General features: G+C 46.4%; 1 protein-coding gene across 9 annotated transcripts in view; it reads right to left on the bottom strand.

Annotated features, from left to right (window-relative positions):
* The window catches only part of RAD54B (RAD54 homolog B), a 131,012-nt gene that overhangs the window by 18,494 nt on the left and 90,537 nt on the right, over positions 1 to 21,981 (bottom strand). For 8 of the 9 annotated variants that reach the window (XM_045007501.1, XM_045007502.1, XM_045007508.1 and 5 more), the window contains 2 exons: positions 14,515 to 14,654; positions 9,212 to 9,502 (listed from right to left, as the gene is read on the bottom strand). In XM_045007501.1, coding sequence (XP_044863436.1) covers positions 9,212 to 9,502; positions 14,515 to 14,654 — 431 coding nt within the window. The remainder of the gene's footprint in view (positions 1 to 9,211; positions 9,503 to 14,514; positions 14,655 to 21,981) is intronic. The other variant, XM_045007509.1, reaches the window with a different exon arrangement.

The raw sequence follows: 21,981 nt of genomic DNA, 5'->3' as shown, positions 1-21,981 counted from the left end.
GCTGGACGCCTCAGACTGCAACCACTTCCATGCGAGATGTATTAGGTCGAATAGCTGGGATCTCGGGGGTTTGTTCCCCTGGTATTTCCACTCATTGAACCTCTGGGCCCGTACTGCTGCCGTCACCCCTGATCGTGCTAGGATCTCTACCTTAAGCCAGTATAGTCAGTGGCATCCATAGCAGGCAAGTCAAAGTAGGTCTTCTGGGCCTCTCCGCACAAAAATGGGGCGAGAATGCTGGCCCACTGCTCCTGGGGCCACACCTCACGCTGAGCAGTCCTCTCGAATGACGGGAGATATGCCTCTATGTCATCTTCCGACGTCATCTTTGGCAGACAACCAATGGCCTTCAGGATTTGCGTCCCGTCGGACCCCTGGGCCTAGGTGGTGAGGATCTTTAGCTGGTCCACAACCTCTCGCAAGAGGGAACGAACTTGGGTCACCTGGCCCATCAATAATTGATTGGTTTCCTGCTGTAGCCACATAGACTCCTGTTGCGCCATTGCTTGAACCCAGGTGGACTCCTGCTAGGTTGCCATGGCTTGTACCAGGGCTCTTCCCACCTCCATTGTGATACAAAGCAAACAAACAAAACAAAACAAAACCCAAAACCCCAGTGCCCTTTTTTTTTTTTTTTTTAAAAACCTCCTTCCGCCACGATGTGAACGATGATTCCATCCCTGACACCAATTGTGACAAATCTCTGTCCTTGTCTCCGTGGGTCCCGCATTTCCTGGCAGATTTCACTAGCCTCAGAGGCTCACTGTGACCCTCCACGTCACCCTTCTCTCTCTAGAGGCAAGGGTCACAGCCTACTGAGCCATTTTCATCATAAGCCAGTGAGGGAGGGGAGGAGAAACTATACTCCCTTGCACAGTCTCTGTTGTCTCCCAGTCTCAATGATTAATCAGGGGGAGCAAAGGTGGGAGCCCAGGCCCGCCCTCTACTCTGGGCTCCAGCCCAGGGACCCTAATAGCATCAGCTATGGTAGCTGACCTTTTATAAACAGGACGCGTACAATTCCCTGGGCTACTTCCCCACAGCAGCCCCCACTTCCTCAAGCTCCACTTCACCCTTACCTCAGGGCCTCCTTCCTTGTGCCTGATATTGTGTGTACTGCTCAGACTCTCCGACAGTTCAACTTCCTCCCACAGCGCCTGACATGCGCGCCCACCTGACTAACTGGGAGGTTTTTAACTAGTTTCAGCCAGCCCCTGATTGGCTTCAGGTGTCCCAATCAATCTAGCTGTCTCCACTGCTTTCTGGAAGGATCTTAATTGGCCTCAGATGTCTTGATTAACCTGGAGCAACTGTCATTTGGTGACCATGGTAACAGGGATTTGTTTAGCCTGGGGCTAACATCTGTTTCTCATTACTTTCCTATAGCCATCTGGCCTTGCCCCATCACAGCACTTATTTTTTAATAAGTTTTCTGTCAAACATTTTAGTAGATCTCCAGCTCTCACAGCTGGATGTTAGCATCAAGATTATATTTGAACTGAAAATTCCCAATTTTGTTCTGGTGCTATATATCTTTAATTTCCATACATTGCTGAAGTAAGTAAATGTTGTGGGTGCTGTTCCGTTCCTTGATGTCTCTTCCTTTTGAGGTCTCCATTAGCTAATATGGTGCTGTCCAGGTAGATGAACTAATGTACTTCCTTGATATTTTTGCTGTTTAATGTGATATTACTGCTTGACATCTGGGTTGCAAGGATATTTGTTTTAGCATAACTGATTTTGAGCCCTGCTTGGCCAGCTACTTTTTCCATGTTGTCTATCTTTGTAGCTTTTCGGGGGGCGTTTTGCAGAGTTCAGGACATGGGTGGTCATGCCTAGTGATTGGACTAGGAGTCACACCTAGTGGCTAGAGCTGGAGTTGGTAGGCAGAAATAGGAGCCCAGGATCAGAGCCGGAGTTAGCGGCCAGAGCCAAGGGGCAGAGCTGGAGTCAGAAGTCAGGAATGTGAGCCAAAGGTTAGAGACGGGTTATCTGAAGGGCAGTAAGGCAGGAGCAAGGCTGGGTTCAAAGGTGCAGGGGTCTGAGGAACAAAGGAGGAGCAGGACTGGAACAAGGTGGGAGCAAAGGTGGGAACAAGCAGGTGCAAGAGCTTTTAGCTCTGAGCAGCCACCAAACTACTGCTGCTGCACTAAAGAGCAATCTTCTGACATTTCCCACCAATCAGGCTGTGTATCCAATCTGACAGCCTACTACAGGCTAGTTGCACTTGTTAGGTTGCCCGGAAACTGGCTTGGCTGCAGTGCCTGATTCACGACATTCACGGGCACCTGGTAGGAGCCTCGGGGCCTGGTTTCTCAGGGCATTCCCGTGAGAACTCCCACAATAGGGTCAGGGCATGGATGTTCTCTACTTGTTCCCAAGACTACTCGTCCGGACTGTAGCCTTCCCAGTACACCAGGTACTGAAGTCTTCCCCTAACTCATCAAGAGTGGAGGATTTGGTGGACCAAGTACTCCTCCCGTTCACATACTGATATGGATGGTAGGGTTGGAGCAGTCTGAGTATGGGTTCCTGGTGTAGGTCTCCACAAGTGAGTTGTGAAAGATGGGGTGGATCTTCAAGGACTTGAGCAGCTGTAACTCGAAGGCCCTGGATTTACCTATTCTATAGCACAGTAGGGGGAGCCAAACGCCCTGGTGGTAAATCAGAAGACAGCAAAAATACTGCTCTAAGATTTGATTGACACACTCTGTTTCCCCATAGTCTGTGGGTGATAGACGGAGAGGCAAGAGACTTGATGCCAAGAAGTCTGAGAAATTCCAGCCAGAATTGGGAGATGAACTGGGGCCCCTCGTCCAATATGCTGCTTGTCATAAGAACATAAAAATGGCCATACTGGGTGAGACCAGTGGTCCATCTAGCCCAGTATCCTGTCTTCTGACAGTGGCCAATGCCAGGTGCTTCAGAGAAAATGAACAGAACAGGCAATCATCAAGTGATCCATCCCCTGTCATCCACTTCCAGTTTCTGGCAAACTGAGGCTAAGGACACTCAGAGCATGGTGTTGCATCCCTGCCCATCCTGAATAATAGCCATTGATGGACCTATCCTCCAGGAACTTATCTAGTTCTTCTTTGAACCCTGTTATTGTTTTGGCCTTCACAAATATCCCCTGGGAGTCCAACAGGTTGATTCTGCATTGTGTGAAGTAGTACTTCTGTTTTTTTATTTTAAATCTGCTGCCTATTAATTTCATTGGTTGACCTCCTGCCTGATTGCATACTTCCAGTTCCAAATGAGGTGTGTAGTTGACTCGTCAGTTTGTAACTCGTGTTTGTAACTGTATACTAAAAATTCCACTGTCTCCTGACTGAACTCTCATTTCTTGACATTTGCGTAGACGTGGGTTTGATGGAGTCTCTCCAAGACAATGTGCACATGATGATTGTGGAGGGCCTGACTTTTGGCGAAAACAAAGATGTCGTTCAGACAAATGATGACAAATTGGTCCAGCATGTCCCTAAAGATGTCATTTATGAAACTGGAAGGTCATCAGAGTGTTGCACAACCCAAACCATATGATCAAATAGTCCAGCGTTTCTCAAACTGGGGTCCGTGAGGGTTCTCCAGAGGGTCCGCAGGCCCCGCTGATCAGCTCCTGCCCCTCCCTCCCAGCACCTCCTGCACACCGGGGAACAGCTGTTCAGCGGCATGCAGGAGGTGCTGGGAGGGAGGAAGAGGAAAGAGGCAGGGAAGAGGAGGGGCAGGGGCAGAGCAGGGGCAGGAAGAGGTGGGTGGAGCCTTGGGGAAAGGGGTGGGGGTGGGGCCTGGGGCTGAGTGATGGGCTTGGGGGTCTGCAAAAAAATGTAAATCAAAATGGGAGTCTTTGGGGTTGCTAAAGTTTGAGAACCACTGAAATAGTCTTAATGTCCATACCTGGTATGGAAGAAAGTCTTCCATTCTTCTTCCTGGAGCCTCATCAAGTTATAAGCTTCACCAAGGTCCAACTTTGTGAAGACCTTGGCAGAGCAGAGTCTTTCAAACAGCTCACTAACAAGTGGTAAGATGTACTGGTTTCAGATTGTAATCTTGTTCAGAGCTCAGTAGTCCACACAAAGCAAGAGGGAGCCACATTTCTTTGCCACAAAGAAGATCAAAGGACCCTACTGGGGACATGGAGGATTGAATGAACTCTTTCTGTAAGTTCTCCTCAAGATAGCTCCAGAATGTCTGTAGTTCACGTTTAGAGGGGAATAAACATGCCTGAAGGGAACCTCTGCTCCTGCCTGAAGGCTGATGGGGCAGTTGTAGCTATAATGGGGTGATAGGGTGTTGGCTTTCGTTCGTTAACACATTGGCATAGTGTTGATATTCAATAAGAATCCCGGGAGCCATTATGGGGGTTGTCAGAGTCACCTTTGGATTCTCTCTTTGCATTTTTGAATTCTTTGGAGGACCAAGTACACCACAAAGAGGTGCTGGTCCTGGGTCAGCTCTTGGGAAACAGGACTGTAAGCAAAATGGGAAGTCAAAGTGTACTGTGCGTGTCCACCAGCAGATGCGCGGGCCATGGGAGATGAGCCAGGAGATGCCAAGGACAACTAATAAATGCAGTGCCCAAACTAGAGGATTTCTCAATAGCCTCAAAGTGCAGTTACCTCTAAGGGAGCCATCTAGTGGATGACCAGTCCTGATAAATGGAATGACCCATCTGTGGACTCCACTAACTTGGGGGAGTCCTTACACTGTATGGAGATTTTGTGCGCTTGGGCAAACTCCAGTTCTATAAAATTGCCTGAGGCACCAAAGTCCACTGGGTGGGTTGGTATCGGGTATTGAAGTGTGTCAGAGCTGAAAAGAAAGTTGGGCATGTGCTGAATGCTGATTGGGCATCAACAAGAAACCGGTGGACAAACATTGGTGCAGCCTTCTGGGGAGAGGGGATCCTCCTATCAGGGCTGGGGCTTGGCATTTCCTGACCAGGACGCAGAAGTGGATTTTGGCAAGGCAGCTTGATCCAAAGCATCACGGTTCCCCACAGTGTAGGTATAGGCCTGATGTCGCGTGTTGATTCTTCTCCATACCAGAGGCAGTGCCATACCTGATTGATTTGCAGGGATTTGGGCTATGGAGAAGGGACTAGTGGAGAAGGGGGCCAGAGCTGTCAGGGCTAGCGGGAGCTGGTCAGGTGGTCATCAACCTTGATACATAGGTTGACTAAGGCATCCATGCTAGATAGGGTTTCCACCCATGCTGGTTCATCTTTAATATTGTTGTTTAGGCCGAGCCAGAAATGACACTTGGTGTCTACTACTGAGCATCAGAACTCCACTGCATATTTACAACTGGTTGGTATCCCTGCTGCAACACCTGAAGCACAGATTCACCTTTAGGATCGTGACTTACATCATTGAAGATCACTGCCACAACTTGATCAAAGTCCTCAAATTGTTCCAGAAGTGGGCTTGATTTTTCCAGGAGTGGAAAGGCCCAAGCTAGGGCCTCGCCAGCTAACAGGCTGATAATCAATCCCACTCCGACTTGGTCAGTTAGGTACAACTATGGGCATAGCAAAAATAGGTGCTGACACTGTTTTAGGAACCCACAAAATTTGCCATGATTGTCATTGAACTTGTCAGGCAGTCCCCCTGCCTGAGCCTGGGCTCACAGGAAGAAAGGGTTGGAGCTGAAGGTGACACGCCTTGAGCTTGCAGGCCCATGTTCTGCACCTACAGAGTGGAAACCTGAGCCTGTAAAGTCTGCAGAGCTTCCACTAGGTCTGTCAGAGTGTTACTGGCCTTCGTAAGATCCATGCTCGCTGTGTCAGTTCTAATTCCCTTATTGTTTGTGGGTTTTGTGCTGCTCAAATTTTCATAGAGTGGGGCATGGGCAGTCATGTGTATTGGAGGCAAGATGTCATGCCTAATGGTTAGAGCAGGAGCCGGTTGCTAGCAATAGGAGCCTAGGGTCAGAGCTCGAGTCAGAAGCTGGACGCCCGAGTCAAGGATGAGACCTGGAGTAAGGATTTTTTAACCAATAGTCACTCTCTCTTTTTTAAATAAATTTTAGTTTAGTTAATAAGAATTGGCAGTAAGCATGTATTTGGGTAAGATCTGAAATATTCATTAACCTGGAGGGTAATGTGTCTGATCCTTTGAGATTGGTAGACCTTTTTATATTATGAACAAGATTTTCACTAGTCCTCATCATATTTGACTTGGCTGTCTGGGTGGGAACCTAAAGGCTGGGTTGCTTTAAGAGAACTGTGTTTTTGGCTTTTGGGTAACTAGAAAGGCATTGTGGAAGCTGTTTTGCTGCTGACTTCGTGAATCCAACTATTAGAATAACCACCAGTTTGGGGGATTGTCTGCCCCATTCTTTGCAGTTTTCCCTAACTGAGCGATCTCAGCATACCCCCCTGCCCCTGGGACCCTGGTGACAGGGCTACTATAAAGTATGTGCATAACTGGTTGGAAAACTGTTCCCACAGAATAGTTATCATTGGTTCAGTGTCAATCTGGAAGGGGATATTGAGTGGGGTCCCACAGGGATTGGTCCTGAGTTCAGTTCAGTTCAATATTTTCCATCAGTTATTTAGATAATGGCATAGAGAGTACACTTATAAAGCTTGTGGATGATACCAAGCTGGGAGGGGTTGCAAGTGCTTTGGAGGATAGCATTAAAATTCAAAATGAAATGGAGAAATGGTCTGAAGTAAGTAGGATAAAATTCAATAAGGACAAATGCAAAGTAATCCACTAAGGAAGGAACAATCAGTTGCACACATACAAAATGGGAAATGACTGCCTTGGAAGGAATATTGTGAAAAGGGTTCTGGGTTTCATAGTGGATGACAAGCTAAATATGAATCGACAGTGTAACACGGTTGCAAAAAAGCAAACATCATTCTAGGATGTTATAGCAGGAGTGTTGTAAGCAAGACATGAGAAGTAATTCTTCCACTCTACTCTGCACTGATACAGCCTCAACTGGAGTATTGTGTCCAGTTCTGGGAGCCACATTTCAGGAAAGATGTGGACAAATTGGAGAAAGTCCAGAGAAGAACAACAAAAATGATTACAGGTCTAGAAAATATGACCTATGAGGGAAGATTGGAAAAAAATGGGTTTGTTTAGTCTACAAAAGAGAAGACTGAGAGGGGACATGATAACAGTTTTCAAGTACATAAAATGTGGTTACAAGGAGGAGGGAGAAAAATTGTTTTTCTTAACTTCTGAGGATAGGACAAGAAGCAATGGTCTTCAATTGCAGCAAGGGAAGTTTAGGTTGGACATTAGGAAAAACTTCCTGTCAGGATAGTTAAGCATTGGAACAAATTGTCTAGGGAGGTTGTGAAATCTCTGTCATTGGAGGTTTTTAAGAGCAGGTTAGACAAACACCTGTCAGGGATGGTCTAGATCAGGCCTGCACAACATGCGGCCCACATGGGCTCACTGTGCGGCCCACGGGGGATGAGTAGGTGGGCTCACTGTGCAGCCCATGGGGAGTGAGTAGGCAAGCGGCAGGTGAGGGAGGGGGGCTGAAGAGGTGGGTGGGCAGTGGCGGGGGGTGAGGAGGCGAGCTGGGGATTGGGGGGCTGAGGAGGCGAGTGGGCAGTGGTGGGGGCTGAGCAGGTGAGCTGGAGGGGGCAGGCTGGGGAGGCGAGCGAGGAGTCAGTGGCTGACTTGTTCTACTGATCTGGTCTGGCTCCCATCCCCTCTCCAAGGGTTGCAGCTGTCTGGAGGTGCTGCCTTCCACGCCTTCCTCATTCACACCTCATTCATTCAACAGGGCAATTGATTACAAAGTTGGAGGAAGATCTTATTCTACTTCTAGCAAAAAGACTTTTTTTTTTTAACCTTAATTATACTACCTCAGGGGCCCGCTATAACATATTACTAAGGTTCAATACCGCTGTTTTGGTGCGGCAGCGCTGGGGAAGGAGGGTTTGTTTCTGCGGGGTGGACGGTGCTGGGTGGGGGAGTATTTCAGGGGGGCTGGGCAGCGCTGGGGGAGGTGTGTTTCAGGGGGGCTTGGCGGCGCTGGGGGGGGGGGGGGGTTGGTGGGACCAGGGGGGTTCGGCCCTCAGCTGTTTTCTTTGGAGTAATATGGCCCTCGCCGCTTTACGAGTTGTGCAGGCCTGGTCTAGATAATACTTAGTCCTGCCTTAAATGCAGGGGCCTGGACTAGATGATCTTGGGAGTTCCCTTCCAGTCCTACAATTCTATGATTCTATGAATGTACACCTGTCTTTGCAGGCTGTCAAATGCCTTTTGAAAAATCAATTAAATTGATGAAGAGGGGAGCATGCCATTGTACATTCTTCTGTGATGGTCCTTAGTATGAATATCTGATCTACACTGGATCTCTTGGGCCTGAATCCAGCCTTTTTTTCTGCAAGAAATTCTAACTTGAACTAAGGAACAGATTTGAGGCATCACCAGTGGCAGAGGAAGATGAGACACTGACTGGACCTGAAGAAAAATAGGCAGTGCTCAGAGACAATGTGATTCAAGCTGCAGCAGTTGTAGATAGAAATCAACACAGACAGAACAAGAACTGGATGTGGCATATGGAAAGTACTGAAAGGAAAAGTCCTGAAGGCTAAGAGCAAACGAACAACTGGAAAAGACAGAGGAGGAGTATAAGAAAGCAAAGCAGTGAAAAGCAATGCAAAGAAAGATGTGGAGATATATTGAAGACCTAGCAGTTGACATTGAAGCTGCTGCTATGATAGGAAACCATGGAGCTGTTTTCCAAGCGACTAAAACAGTGTGTGGAAATTTCAAAACAGGACACGGGCCAGTAAAAAGCAAAGATAGAAAAACTTACAATTAGGGTAGAACAGAAAAACAGATGGGCAGAGCACTTAAAATACGTCCTCAATAGACCCAACCCTCACCTAATACCAGATTTTGATTAAGTACATGAACCTGATCAACTTGACAATAACATCAGTTCAAGAGATGTCAGAACTACAAAGTGCAGTCAAAAAGCTGAAAAGTAACAAAGTGGTGGAAGATGATCAAATTACAGCAGAAATGCTGGAAGTACTTGATACCACCACCCTAATGACACTGACAGAACTGACTTTCTAATGTTTCGGTTTTTTGAAAGCTCTAAAGCATATCATTTTGGGAGGGCATATGTGGAACTTCGCTGATACAGTTTTTAACAGTAACTCATTTTAATGACTTTTATTGTGTAGGAATGTCTAATTATTTGTGTTGAAGCAAAATATAGTAAATACCTTTATGGCTTTAAACAGAAGACAGGGATGGTTGCAGAGTTTTTTCAAAGCTCCTATACATATCAGATGAGGACTGTTTTCTAGTACTCCTTGTAGGCAGGATCTAATGACTCGAGAACTAAGTAGTTTTCTATAGAGTTCAAGCTGCAAGGCTGTTGGTCGGCAGAAAAGTATGCTCTCCTTTTTCGGTGGGAGAAATTTGTTTATGATCTCTTGTGTTCTTCTAAGAATAAACAGTCCAGTTAGGCGAGTGAGTTCTGCTGCTCTTTTCTCTCCTAACTCCTTTTCTTCCTAATATAACAAACAGAGGTTTAGATATGACTTCACAAGCATGTTCAGTTATATCACAATTCTTTGCTATAAGATTCTTAATCAGGCAGTAGTGAACACAGTTTACCACTTTCTGACACAGGGTTTTAATGATTAGTTCCTTCTCAATTTGTCATAGGAGTTTTTAAACTCTTAACCTAGGCAAGAGCTAATGCACTATGAGCCACTATAGACTCAAATTATGTGGCAAGGTTCCTGATTTATGCAGCAAAGCTGCACTGAATTCTACAGAACCATGCTGAAGTGATAAATGAATGGCATCATATCACAATTTGTACAGCTCCTAAAATGTAGAATGGGCAGACAGTCCAGGAGTTGAAACAGTGTCTCAGGGCTTGTCTACACTGGCACTTTACAGCGCTGCAACTTTCTCACTCAGGGGTGTGAAAAAACACACCCCTGAGCGCTGCAAGTTTCAGCGCTGTAAAGTGCCAGTGTAGACAGTGCACCAGCACTGTGAGCCACACTCCCAGCGCTGGTAGCTATGCCCCTCATGGAGACGGTTTTTTTATAGCGCTGGGAGAGCTCTATACAGACTGCACAGCCACGTTAAAGTGCTTTAACGTTACTAGTGAAGACATGCCCTTAGAGAGAGTAAAGGAAATGACTGCCATCTCAGAGCATATCTACGCTTAAAATGCTGCATAGGTGCATTTACACCAACTGGAGCAAACTACCAAATAAACCACTGTAGAACTTTAATGAAAATGCTCTACACTGACAGGAGAGAATTAATCCACCTCTAGGAGAGGCGGTAGCTATGTTGGTGGGAGAAGTTCTCCCACCAACATAGCACTGTTTACATGGGGGTTTATGTTGGTATAACTATGTTGCTCCAGGGTGTGGATTTTTCACACCCCTGAGCAACATAGTTATACTGATCAAGGTCTGTAGTGTAGACCAGCCCTCAGACTCCCAAACCGTGCCAGAAGCTCCACTCCTTCACAAAGTAGCAGAGGAAGACAACTGCCATGAGAAGCTCCTCAGAACTGTAGAAGTGAAGAATTATATCTCCATTCAATCCCTCCAAGTGCTTCATCCCCCTTCTTCCCCTCATGTCACTATATGCCCTCTCCCTTCTCCAGCCAATCACACAGTCCCCTTCCTGCCAGACTGCTACAATGGCAGGTGAACAGGCTGAGGAGATGGAAGATGGCATGAAAGTGACCATTTTTGTGGGGTTCGCAAGGACAAATTTATGCAGCACCTAAAAGGAAAGAAACGTTGTACAGGTCTGTCGCATCTTATGCGCATTTAACATGCACGATTTCAGCTTTACGCGGTCGGCAAAAACAAAAAAACAAAAAGAGAAAAATAACAATTTAAATACTATTTCTGTAGTGCGGGCGATTCCGCCTGCCATTCAACTCAATGTAATTTTGACTATACACAGTTTTCGCTTTACGCGCTAACCGCGGAACGGAACCCCGTGTAAGATGAGACTCGCCTGTAGACATTTGGACAGTGGTAGAACAAAGCTATATGTGGAGCCCTTCAATTAACTGGAGTGAATGATAACCAATTGTTTAGATTCATTGTTCCTACCATCTAAGATCATTATCTAATCAATAATCCATAAAATATTTATTCAATAAAACAGGTCTTCTAAAAACTCAACATTATATACACCTTAAACATTTAAATAATTCCAATACAGTTGATTAAATAACAGCATTTAACTCTAATTTCAAATAGGAGGCTGAGAAGTCTGAGTTACCACAGCTGCCCTAGACCAAATTACAATGCCCTCCCCACCCAACTAGTTTGGTACCCCCTTGGTCCTATGTTCCAGGCTGGAACACACTGAATTGGGGTCACAGAGTCTGACACACGAAAAAAAGTGGTGTTGTAGCCATGTCAGTCCCAGGATATTAAAGAGACCAGGTAGGTGAGGTAGTATCTTTTACTGGACCAGGTTCCACTGGCGAGAGAGACAAGCTTTTGAGCTACAAAGGGTATGTCAACACAGCAATTTAAGCCTAGGTCTGAACCAGAGCTTGAGCCAAACCCCCCTTGCATCCACACTGCAAATTTGATAACCTAGGGTTCAGACACAGGGTCCCAGGGCTGGAGGGTTTGAGCTCATGTTAAGCTGGGACCTAGGGTCCGAGTCCTAGTGCTTTTCTGCGTGCATGTGGCCCCGGCTTGATTCAGAGCCCAGAAGTCCTCTGGATGCATCCCAGAGCTCCTGGAGGCAGAGGAGCAACACTGCAGGCAGCCAATACAGCAGCCAGAAGTATGATTACTGCCTGGCTGAACATACTTCCCCTTCTTACTCTGGCTTCTTCTCTCTGCTACATGGAGCTCTCCCAGAGCAGGGAGCAAATATAACAGGTGAGAGATGGCTCCTGGCCACAGGGATGTTGCAAGTCATCCCTCCCCTGGCTGTGCTGAACTGGGACCTCAGGCACTCCCCCTCCCTGCAGGGTGGTGTTTGGTCCCCACTCTGCTATCTTGGCCCCTCCTACCCTCCCTGCATGTGTTAGGATACCTGGGCTGCATGCACTGTGAGGGCGGTGAATGAGAACCAGCCCCAAAACTTCCCTGCAGCCTTCTGAGGATCCCTTATCCCTGCCTCCTGGGGTGCGGTGGGGGCAGAGATAAGTGATCTCCGGGGGTTGTTGAAGCACACTGCACCCCAAGTCCTGGGGGTGCACTTCACCGCTCCGCAGCTGGCAACAGCCAGGCTGAGGCGTGAGTTTGTGTTTATGCTTTGATACCTTAATTTTATGTCAAACTTCAAAATAGACAAAAATAAATAAAAAACCAACCAAGTTTCATTTTAATAATGTGATTGCCATAGAGACAGATATCCTAATTATCCTCAGAACAGATGCACATGGGCATTTTTCTGTAAATGTAATTTAGCCTACAGCTGGAGAGCCCAAGTTTCAGATTAGATGGTAGTTCAGTATAAAGCCTTCTCAAACTGCCATTATTCTATTGAGACGGTCACCAAAGGAGCTAATTATGCGGTTTACGTACTCGTGCTCCTTATGGGCACCTGAGTCCCATCAATAGCACCGCCACATTTAGGAAATAGGATGAGCAATAGGGTTTTCCCACAGTGCACCACCACATTCCTAGGGCTAGAGTGTTGACACTGGGGATGAGGGGGCTCTATGCACTTTGGGATATGTTTACTTTGACTTGGGTCTGTATACTTCAGTGTGGATGCCAGAGCCCTAGATTCGAGCACGGGTCAGAAAATTCTTTACCTCGGATAAAAAAATGGAATGTAGACGCTCAAGCCCAGGGTTCCCTGACACAGGTCAGCTAACTCAAGTCCCACTAACCCTAGGCTTACATTGCTGTGTAGACACAACAACAGAGCTGTTCCTTAGGTCTGGGAAAGGTACTCAGCATGTCACATGTAAATATAGACTGATAGAATTGTAGGACTAGAAGGGACCGCAAGAGTTCAACTAGTCCAGTCACCTGCACTCATGGCAAAGTAAATGTTGCTGCAATAAGCCATAAATCCAGTGTTTTATTATAACAGGCAAATTGGCTTATTACAACAATCTGTAACCCACTAACTCCTCTTTTTGTCCTATGACTACAGGGGTGTTAACGGGCCTTGAATGGTCACCTTGAATGGTCCCTTAGTTTAGTGCAAGTAGTTAGCACATATTCTATCTGTTTGATCTCTTATTTAGCTGTGACACTGAGTACCATTCCCAGACCTGAGGAAGACCTCTCAGTAGTTCAAAATCTTGTCTCTCACACTAAAGGTATGTCTACACTGCAGAGTTTTTGTGCAACAAGTTATACCATTTTTATTAAGGCGCTGGAATTAAACCGCTGTTGCATGTCCACACTGTGCTCCTTTTGATGGTGGAGTGCATCCACATTAGCAGCTCTTGCAACAGCAAAGAGAGCAGTGCATTGTGGTAGCTATCCCGCTGTGCAACTGGCCGCAGGGTGCTTTGGGAAGGGTTTGCAATGCCTCATGGGACAGGCACAGCATCACGTGATGCAGGCTTCCCAATCCCATTGTTCCATGGGCATCCTACTACATTGCCAGCCGCTTTTCAACTGAAGAGGAGAGGGGAGTGTGTGAGACAGGGAGAGTGTGTATGGGGCAGGGCGGGAGAGACTGTGTTTTGGGGGACAGAGAGTGTGTCAGCATGCTGTCTTGTAAGTTCAGACAGCGGCAGGAAGCAACCAGTCCTGAGGTGGGGGAGAAACCCCGACATCAGCCCCTGCCTCCCTCACCAGCTCTTTGCACAGCTATCTGTCTGTCTGTCTCACACACACACACACACACACACACCTGCCTCTGTGTTCAACAGCACGAGCATTCCACAATAAGGGTTTGCTTTGTGTCCTGGAGCAGATCAGCACAGCATGCAGGGCTGTCAGAAACAGAGCTTCGAAAGAGGTACATGCCTTCAGGGCAGCCAGCCAGAGTTCAAACCAATGAGCAGAGCGGCCACTTGCAGGATTATGGGACACTTTTGGAGGCCAATTACAGCACTGAAAGCAACTGATGTGTTTACACTCACAATGCAGTGCAGGAACATCAGCGCTGTAAGCATTATGACTCTCCTCGAGGTGGTTTTTTTGCCACACTGCAACTGAGGAGTTTCTGCACAGTGGCTTGGCAGTGTGTACTCCTCAGGAGTTACATCACAGAAAGCTGCTTTACTGCGCAGTAACTTGCCAGGGTAGACAAGGCCTAACAGAAGTTGGCAATAAAAGCTATTACCTCACCCACCTTGTCTGACATAAAAGAAAGAAATGCCCAGAGAAATCACGCTGTGAGTATTACATGAACTTACTTATGTTTTAATACTGGAATTTTCAGAGGAGCCCAAGGGAATCAGGCTTGTTTGAAAAATCTCAGCCATAGTTTATGCATTAAAGAAGAAAACAGTCTAAATTACATTTGACTCTCTAGAAGATGAATTTTCTAACTCTCCTTATGAATTATATTCTATGGACTGAATTCTTGTTTTTAAATTATGTACCTTTGTCGCTGAAGGCTCTCGGGACTGAATAATAGGCTCCTCATATATTTTTCTGTATGTGGACAAAGAACCAAGTATTCCTGGATTTACAAACTCTATTAATGCATAAAATTCTTGCAGGTCATTTTGAATTGGAGTGCCTAGGTGAAGAAAAAATATTTCAGTATGTACTTTTTCACATTTCAGAGTTTTTTTCTTGAAATTGATAGTAAATATGATTGCTGAATACAACAGAGTTTAAAATTGACAATAATAGTAAGAACTTTGAAGTTCTTAACTAACTATTGTATCCTGACTCATTAGATTGTATATCTAGTTATTGTGACTCAACTAGTCATGAATTTGTAATCTTGTTTTGCCTTGTTTTCTTATTTAGCTCTTTTCTTTTTCCATTTTGAAGAAATATGACAGTTACTTACTGTAACTGGAGGTTCTTTAAGATGTGTGGTCTCTATCTGTATTTCACATGTGGGTACACATGTGTTCAATGCTCCTGAGACAAGAGATTTCTATCAGGTAGTGTCCGTTAGTTCATGCCAGCACAGTTGCTCCACTCATGCACCACACTGAGGCCTGGTCTACACTACGAGTTTATATCGAATTTAGCAGCGTTAAATCGCATTAAACCTGCACCCGTCCACACAACGAGGCCCTTTATATCGATATAAAGGGCTCTTAATATCGATATCTGTACTCCTCCCCAACAAGGGGAGTAGCGCTGAAATCGGTATTGCCATTTTGGATTAGGGTTAGTGTGGCCGCAATTCAACGGTATTGGTCTCCGGGCGCTATCCCACAGTGCACCATTGTGACCGCTCTGGACAGCAATCTGAACTTGGATGCACTGGCCAGGTAGACAGGAAAAGCCCTGCGAACTTTTGAATTTCATTTCCTGTTTGCCCACCGTGGAGCACCGATCAGCACAGGTGAGCATGCCGTCCCAGGATCAAAAAAGAGCTCCAGCATGGACCATACGGAAGATACTGAATCTGATCTCTGTATGAGGAGATAAATCTGTTTTATCAGAACTCCGTTCCAAAAGATGAAATGCCAAAGCATTTGAAAAAATCTCCAAGGCTATGATAGACCGAGGCCACAATAGGGACTCAACACAGTGCTGCGTGAAACTTAAGGAGCTGAGACAAGCGTAACGGAAAGCCAAAAAATCAAATGGATGCTCACGGAGGGAGGGGGGGGGACTGAGGACTCTAGCTATCCCACAGTTCCCGCACTCTCCGAAAACCATTTGCATTCTTGGCTGAGCTCCCAAAGCCTGAAGGGTCAAAAACATTGTCGCGGGTGGTTCAGGGTATATGTCATCAGCGCCCCCCGTGAAAGAAAAGGGAAAAAAATTGTTTCTCACCTTTTTTCAATGTCACCATATGTCTACTGGATGCTGCTGGCAGACGCGGTGCTGCAGCGCTACACAGCAGCATTCCCTTCCCTTCCTGATGACAGACAGTGCAATATGACTGATAGCCGTCATCATCATACCGTGAGTGCTCCTTGCTGGCCTTGGTGAGGTCGGCCGGGGGCACCTGGGCAAAAATGGGAAATGACTCCCGGTCATTCTCTTCTTTAAGCTTTGTCTCCTGGAGATTCAGTCCTGCCTGGAATATCATAGCAGCTGGAGGCTGCCCCCCCCCACTTTATCTCTGCTTGCAGAGGCAATAACGTCAGTGTTGTTTCTTATTCATGCGTTCTTTATTACTTCATCACACAAATTGGGGGATAACTGCCACGGTAGCCCAGGAGGGGTGAGGGAGGAGGGAAGCAACGGGTGGGGTTATTGCAGGGGCACTTCCTAGAATGGCATGCAGCTCATCATTTCTGCGGGATGTCTGGGGCTCTGACCCGGAGCGGCTGTTTTCCTCTCTGGTTTTTCAGTAGGCTTGCCTGATATTCTAGGCAGGACTGACTCTCCATTAGACAAAACTTAAAGAAGGGAATGACCTGGGGAGTCATTCCCATTTTTGTCCATGCGCCCCCGGCCGACCTCACCGAGGCCAGCCAGGAGCACCCATGACAGCAGCAGACGGTACAATATGACTGGTAACCGTCATTATCAACTTGCAAGGCAGCAGACGGTACAGTAGGGCTGGTAACCGTCTCTGCTAACTTGCAAAGGCTGCTGTGTAGCACTGCAGTACCACGTCTGTCAGCAGCATCCAGTACACATACGGTGACAGTGAAAAAAGGCTAAACAGGCTCCATGGTTGCCGTGCTATGGCATCTGCCAGGGCAATCCAGGGAAAAGGGCACGAAATGATTGTCTGCCGTTGCTTTCACGGAGGTAGGATTGACTGATGACATTTACCCAGAATCTCCCGCGACACTGTTTTTGCCCCATCATGCATTGTGATCTCAACCCAGAATTCCAATGGGCAGGGGAGACTGCAGGAACTATGGGATAGCTATGGGATAGCTACCCACAGTGCAACGCTCCGGAAATCGACGCTAGCCTCGGTACATGGACGCACATGGCCGAATTAATGTGCTTAGTGTGGCCGCGTGCACTTGACTTTATACAATCTGTTTCCAAAAACCGGTTTCTGTAAAATCGGAATAATCCTGTAGTGTAGACATAACCTGAGAGTTTAAGGGTTGGTACAGACCAACATCTCTCCAGTTCCTTCTCTTACCCTGAATCAGATAGGATCTGAAACAGAGGGAAGACTGACATGTAGTGGAATACAAATTGGGACCACACATCTCAAAGAACCTCCAGTTATAGCTAAGTAACCTCAATTTCTTCAAGTGGTGGTCCCTAGGTGTATTCCACACATTGTTGATTGATAAGCAGTATTCAAACAGGAGGAGGTACAAGAATGCAGCTGGTATATAGTGTATAATACTGCTGTCCCAACAGCTGCATCTGCAGAAGAGGCCTGAATTAAAGGGTAATGTTCCGTGAAGTATGGACAGAATTTCAGATTGCTGCCTTTCATATGTCCAGTATAAGTGCTTCTTGAAGAGATCCTATTGAGGTTGCCTGTGCTCTAGCGTAACAGGCCCTTACCCCCACTGGGGGAGGAATACGCATCAGCTGATGATAAAGAATGATATAGCCGGAGACCCACTGCAAGAGTCTCTGAGCAGATAATGCTTGTCCCTGCAGTCAGTCTGCTATAGCGACGAATAGTCTAGGCATTTTCCTAACTGGTTTAGTTCTTTGCAGATAGAACACTAAAGCCTGCTTGACATTGAGAGAGAGAAGTCTCTTCTCCTCATTGGAAGCATGAGGTTTTGAAAAGAATACCAGTAGGTGAATAGGCCGATTTATGTGTAACTCAGAAATTATCTTAGGCATGATTTTCAGGAGGAGGCAAAGAGAAACCTCCCTCTGAAATGTGGTGTATTGCGGGTCATCCACAAGTGCTCCCAGTTCACTCACCCTTCTAGCTGATGTGAAGGCGACTAGGAAGGAGACCATCATGGACCGGTGGGACATGGAACACATGGCTAACAGTTCAAAGCGTGATCTGGTAAGTATTGGAGTACAGGATGGAGATCTTATTGCAGTGCTGGTTTCTCACCAGGGGAGAAGGTCCTAATGAGATCTTTCAGGAATTTGACTGTTTCGCGTGAGTAAAAATATAATTTAGTCTTTCAGTTCTGTGCACCACATTTCAGGAAAGACATGGACAAATTGGAGAAAGTCCAGAAGAGAGCAACAAAAAATATTAAAGGCCTAGAAAACATGACCTATGAGGAAGAATTGAAAAAAATGGGTTTGTTTAGTCTGAAGAAGAGAATACTGAGGGGGGCCATGATAACAGTTTTCAAGTACACACAAGATTGTTAGAAAGGGGACAATGAAAAATTGTTCTCCTTAACCTCTGAGGATAGGACAAGAAGCAATAGGCTTAAATTGCAGTAAGGGAGGATTAGGTTGGACGTTAGGAAAAACTTCCTAACTATCAGGATAGTTAAGCACTGGAACAAATTGCCTAGAGAGGATGTGGAATCTGTGATTGGAGATTTTTAAAAGCAGGTTAGACAAACAGCTATGAGGAATACTCTAGTTATTAGTTAGTCCTGCCTTGAATGCAGGGGACTGGACTAGATGTCCTATTGAGGTCCCTTCCAGTCCTACACTTCTATAATTCTATGTTTCTACCAAAGGATGAAAGGCACTGGTTGCTGCTAAATGGACCCAAAGGGAGCTAAAAGGAAGACACGATGTCTTGAGAATGAGGAAATAGTCTGACATAGCATGAATACCTACTTTTTCTGGGGACAACTGGTTCTGTTGTATCCAAGCAGAGAAACATCTCCATTTAGCTAGACAGAATTTTCTGATGGAGCATTTCTGCTTTAACTGGGAACAGTCTGAACAGCCTCTGAACATGGATGCTCTAGGTCTGACACCCATCCAAAAACCAGGCTGTGAGATGAAGAGGATCTGAGTTGGCATGTTTGATATTACTGAGTTAACAATTTGAGAAGGTTCAGATCCTGATGAGAAAATGGGTAAAAGATTGGGAAACTAGATTTGTCTAGGCCAGTTAGGTGTGATGAGAATGACTCAAGCTTTGTTGTGATGAATCTTTCACAAAAACTGTAGTAGACGTGGGATGGGATGGAATGAAAGGTGTATCTCAGGTGGTCTGTCCAAGACAATAAAAGGGAACCACCCCTGAAGTCCCAGCTTAGTGCTGCTCTGGAGCAGGTTAGGTTGAAGTTCTTGTTCATCTGGAAGGCAAGATGGCATTCCTCACCAGGTGAAGATTTCATTCAGGATGGAATGGTGTCCTAATTTTGTCCACCAGAGAGTTCTGCGCACCTGTCAGGTATGTTGCCGAGACCATGATGTGGTTTCCTGCTGCACCAGTTCCATAAATTGACTGCCTTTACAGGGAGAAGAGATTTCTTCTCCCTTTACATGGAGAAGAGGTGCCACAGGACTCTTTGCTGCTTTTACAGATCCAGACTAACACGGCTACCCTTCTGATACTTGACACCATGCAAGGCACTGCATTTAGCCGTATGGAGTGGAAATCCATCAACCTCATGAAGAAACTTGCACAAATACAGACAGATATCATCTTCCTTTCCAAATGCAAACGGATGGACATCATACCAAATGGACTAAAGGTAAAAAATCCACTGCTATCTACATACTACACAGACCACAGTGAGAGATTATGCCATACTCTATCAAAGAAACTGAGGAACCACCTGATCAGCATCCTATACAGCAAACAGGAAAACATCAAAAAAGAGTTCTCCAACCAGGAGACTCTCATAAATAACCAAACTTCCATACAAACGGACTTCACTAAAATAAGACAGGAGATCTACATTACTCACTTCACCTCTCTACAAAGGAAAAAGGACTGTAAGCTGTCTAAACTCCTACCTGCCACATGGGGCCACAACCGTGGTACCCCTAACCCACCCAGCAATATCGTCAATCTATCCAACCACACACACAGCCCAGAAGAAAAGTCTGTCCTATCTCGGGGACTCTCTTTCTGCGCTGCCACCCCCACAAACATGATACAGTTCTGCGGTGATCTGGAAGCCTACTTTCGCCGTCTCCGACTCAAAGAATACTTTCAGGATAACACTGAACAGCCCACTGATACACAGTTACCCTCCTACCAACAGCACAAGAAGAAGAACTCCACATGGACTCCTCCTGAGGGTCGAAATGACAGTCTGGACCTATACATAGGTCCGCCGACATGCACAGGCAGAAACTGTGGAGAAACAACATTGCTTGCCTCATAACCTAAGTCGTGCAGAACGCAATGCCATCCACAGCCTCAGAAACCACCCTGACATTATAATCAAAGAGGCTGATAAAGGAGGTGCTGTTGTCATCATGAACAGGTCTGACTACCAAAAGGAGACCGCCAGACAACTCTCCAATACTAAATTTTACAGGCCACTTCCCTCAGATCCCACTGAGGAATACACTAAGAAACTGCACCATCTACTCAGGACACTCCCTACACTAACACTGGAACAAATCAACATACTCTTAGAGCCCCGACCAGGGTTATTCTATCTACTACCCAAGATCCACAAACCCGGAAATCCTGGATGCCACATCATCTCGGGCATTGGCACTCTCACTGAAGGACTGTCTGGATATGTGGACTCTCTACTCAGACCCTATGCCACCAGCACTCCCAGCTATCTCCGTGACAACACTGATTTCCTGAGGAAACTACAATGCATTGGTGACCTTCCAGAAAACACCATCCTAGCCACCATGGATGTAGAGGCTCTCTACACAAACATCCCACACACAGATGGAATACAAGCTGTCAGAAACAGTATCCCTGATGATGCCACAGCACAACTGGTTGCTGAGCTCTGTGCCTTTATCCTCACACACAACTATTTCAAATTTGATGACAATATATATCTCCAGATCAGTGGCACCGCTATGGGCACCCGCATGGCCCCACAATATGCCAACATTTTTATGGCTGACCTGGAACAACGCTTCCTCAGCTCTCGTCCACTCACGCCCCTTCTCTACCTACGCAACATTGATGACATCTTCATCATCTGGACCCATGGGAAGGAGACTCAGGAAAAATTCCACCACGATTTCAACAGCTTCCACCCCACCATCAACCTCAGCCTGGACCAATCTACACGGGAGGTCCACTTCCTTGACACCATGGTGCAAATAAATGACGGTCACATTAACACCACCCTATACCGAAAACCTACCGACCGCTATGCCTACCTTCATGCCTCCAGCTTCCATGCCGGGCACACCACATGATCCATTGTCTACAGCCAAGCACTGAGGTACAACTGCATCTGCTCTAACCCCTCAGACAGAGACCAACACCTACAAAATCTCCACCAAGCATTCTCAAAACTACAATACCCACACGAGGAAATAAGGAAACAGATCAACAGAGCCAGACGTGTATCCAGAAGCCTCCTCCTGGAAAGAAACCAACAGGACTCCACTGGCCATCTCATACAGTCCCCAGCTAAAACCTCTCCAATGCATCATCAGGGATCTACAACCCATCCTGGACAATGATCCCACACTGTCACAGGCCTTGGGTGGCAGGCCAGTCCTCGCCCACAGACAACCTGCCAACCTGAAGCATATTCTCACCAATAACTGCACACCGCACCATAGTAACTCTAACTCAGGAACCAATCCATGCAACAAACCTCGATGCCAACTCTGCCCACATATCTACACCAGCGACACCATCACAGGACCTAACCAGATCTGCCACACCATCACCGGTTCATTCACCTGCACGTCCACCAATGTAATATACGCCATCATATGCCAGCAATGCCCCTCTGCTATGTACATCGGCCAAACTGGACAGTCTCTACGGAAAAGGATAAATGGACACAAATCAGATATTAGGAATGGCAATATACAAAAACCTGTAGGAGAACACTTCAACCTCCCTGGCCACACTATAGCAGATCTTAAGGTGGCCATCCTGCAGCAAAAAAACGTCAGGACCA

The sequence above is a fragment of the Mauremys mutica genome, chromosome 2 (assembly GCF_020497125.1).
Source record: "Mauremys mutica isolate MM-2020 ecotype Southern chromosome 2, ASM2049712v1, whole genome shotgun sequence".
NCBI lineage: Eukaryota > Metazoa > Chordata > Testudines > Geoemydidae > Mauremys > Mauremys mutica.
This window is presented reverse-complemented; position numbering and strand designations above follow the sequence as displayed.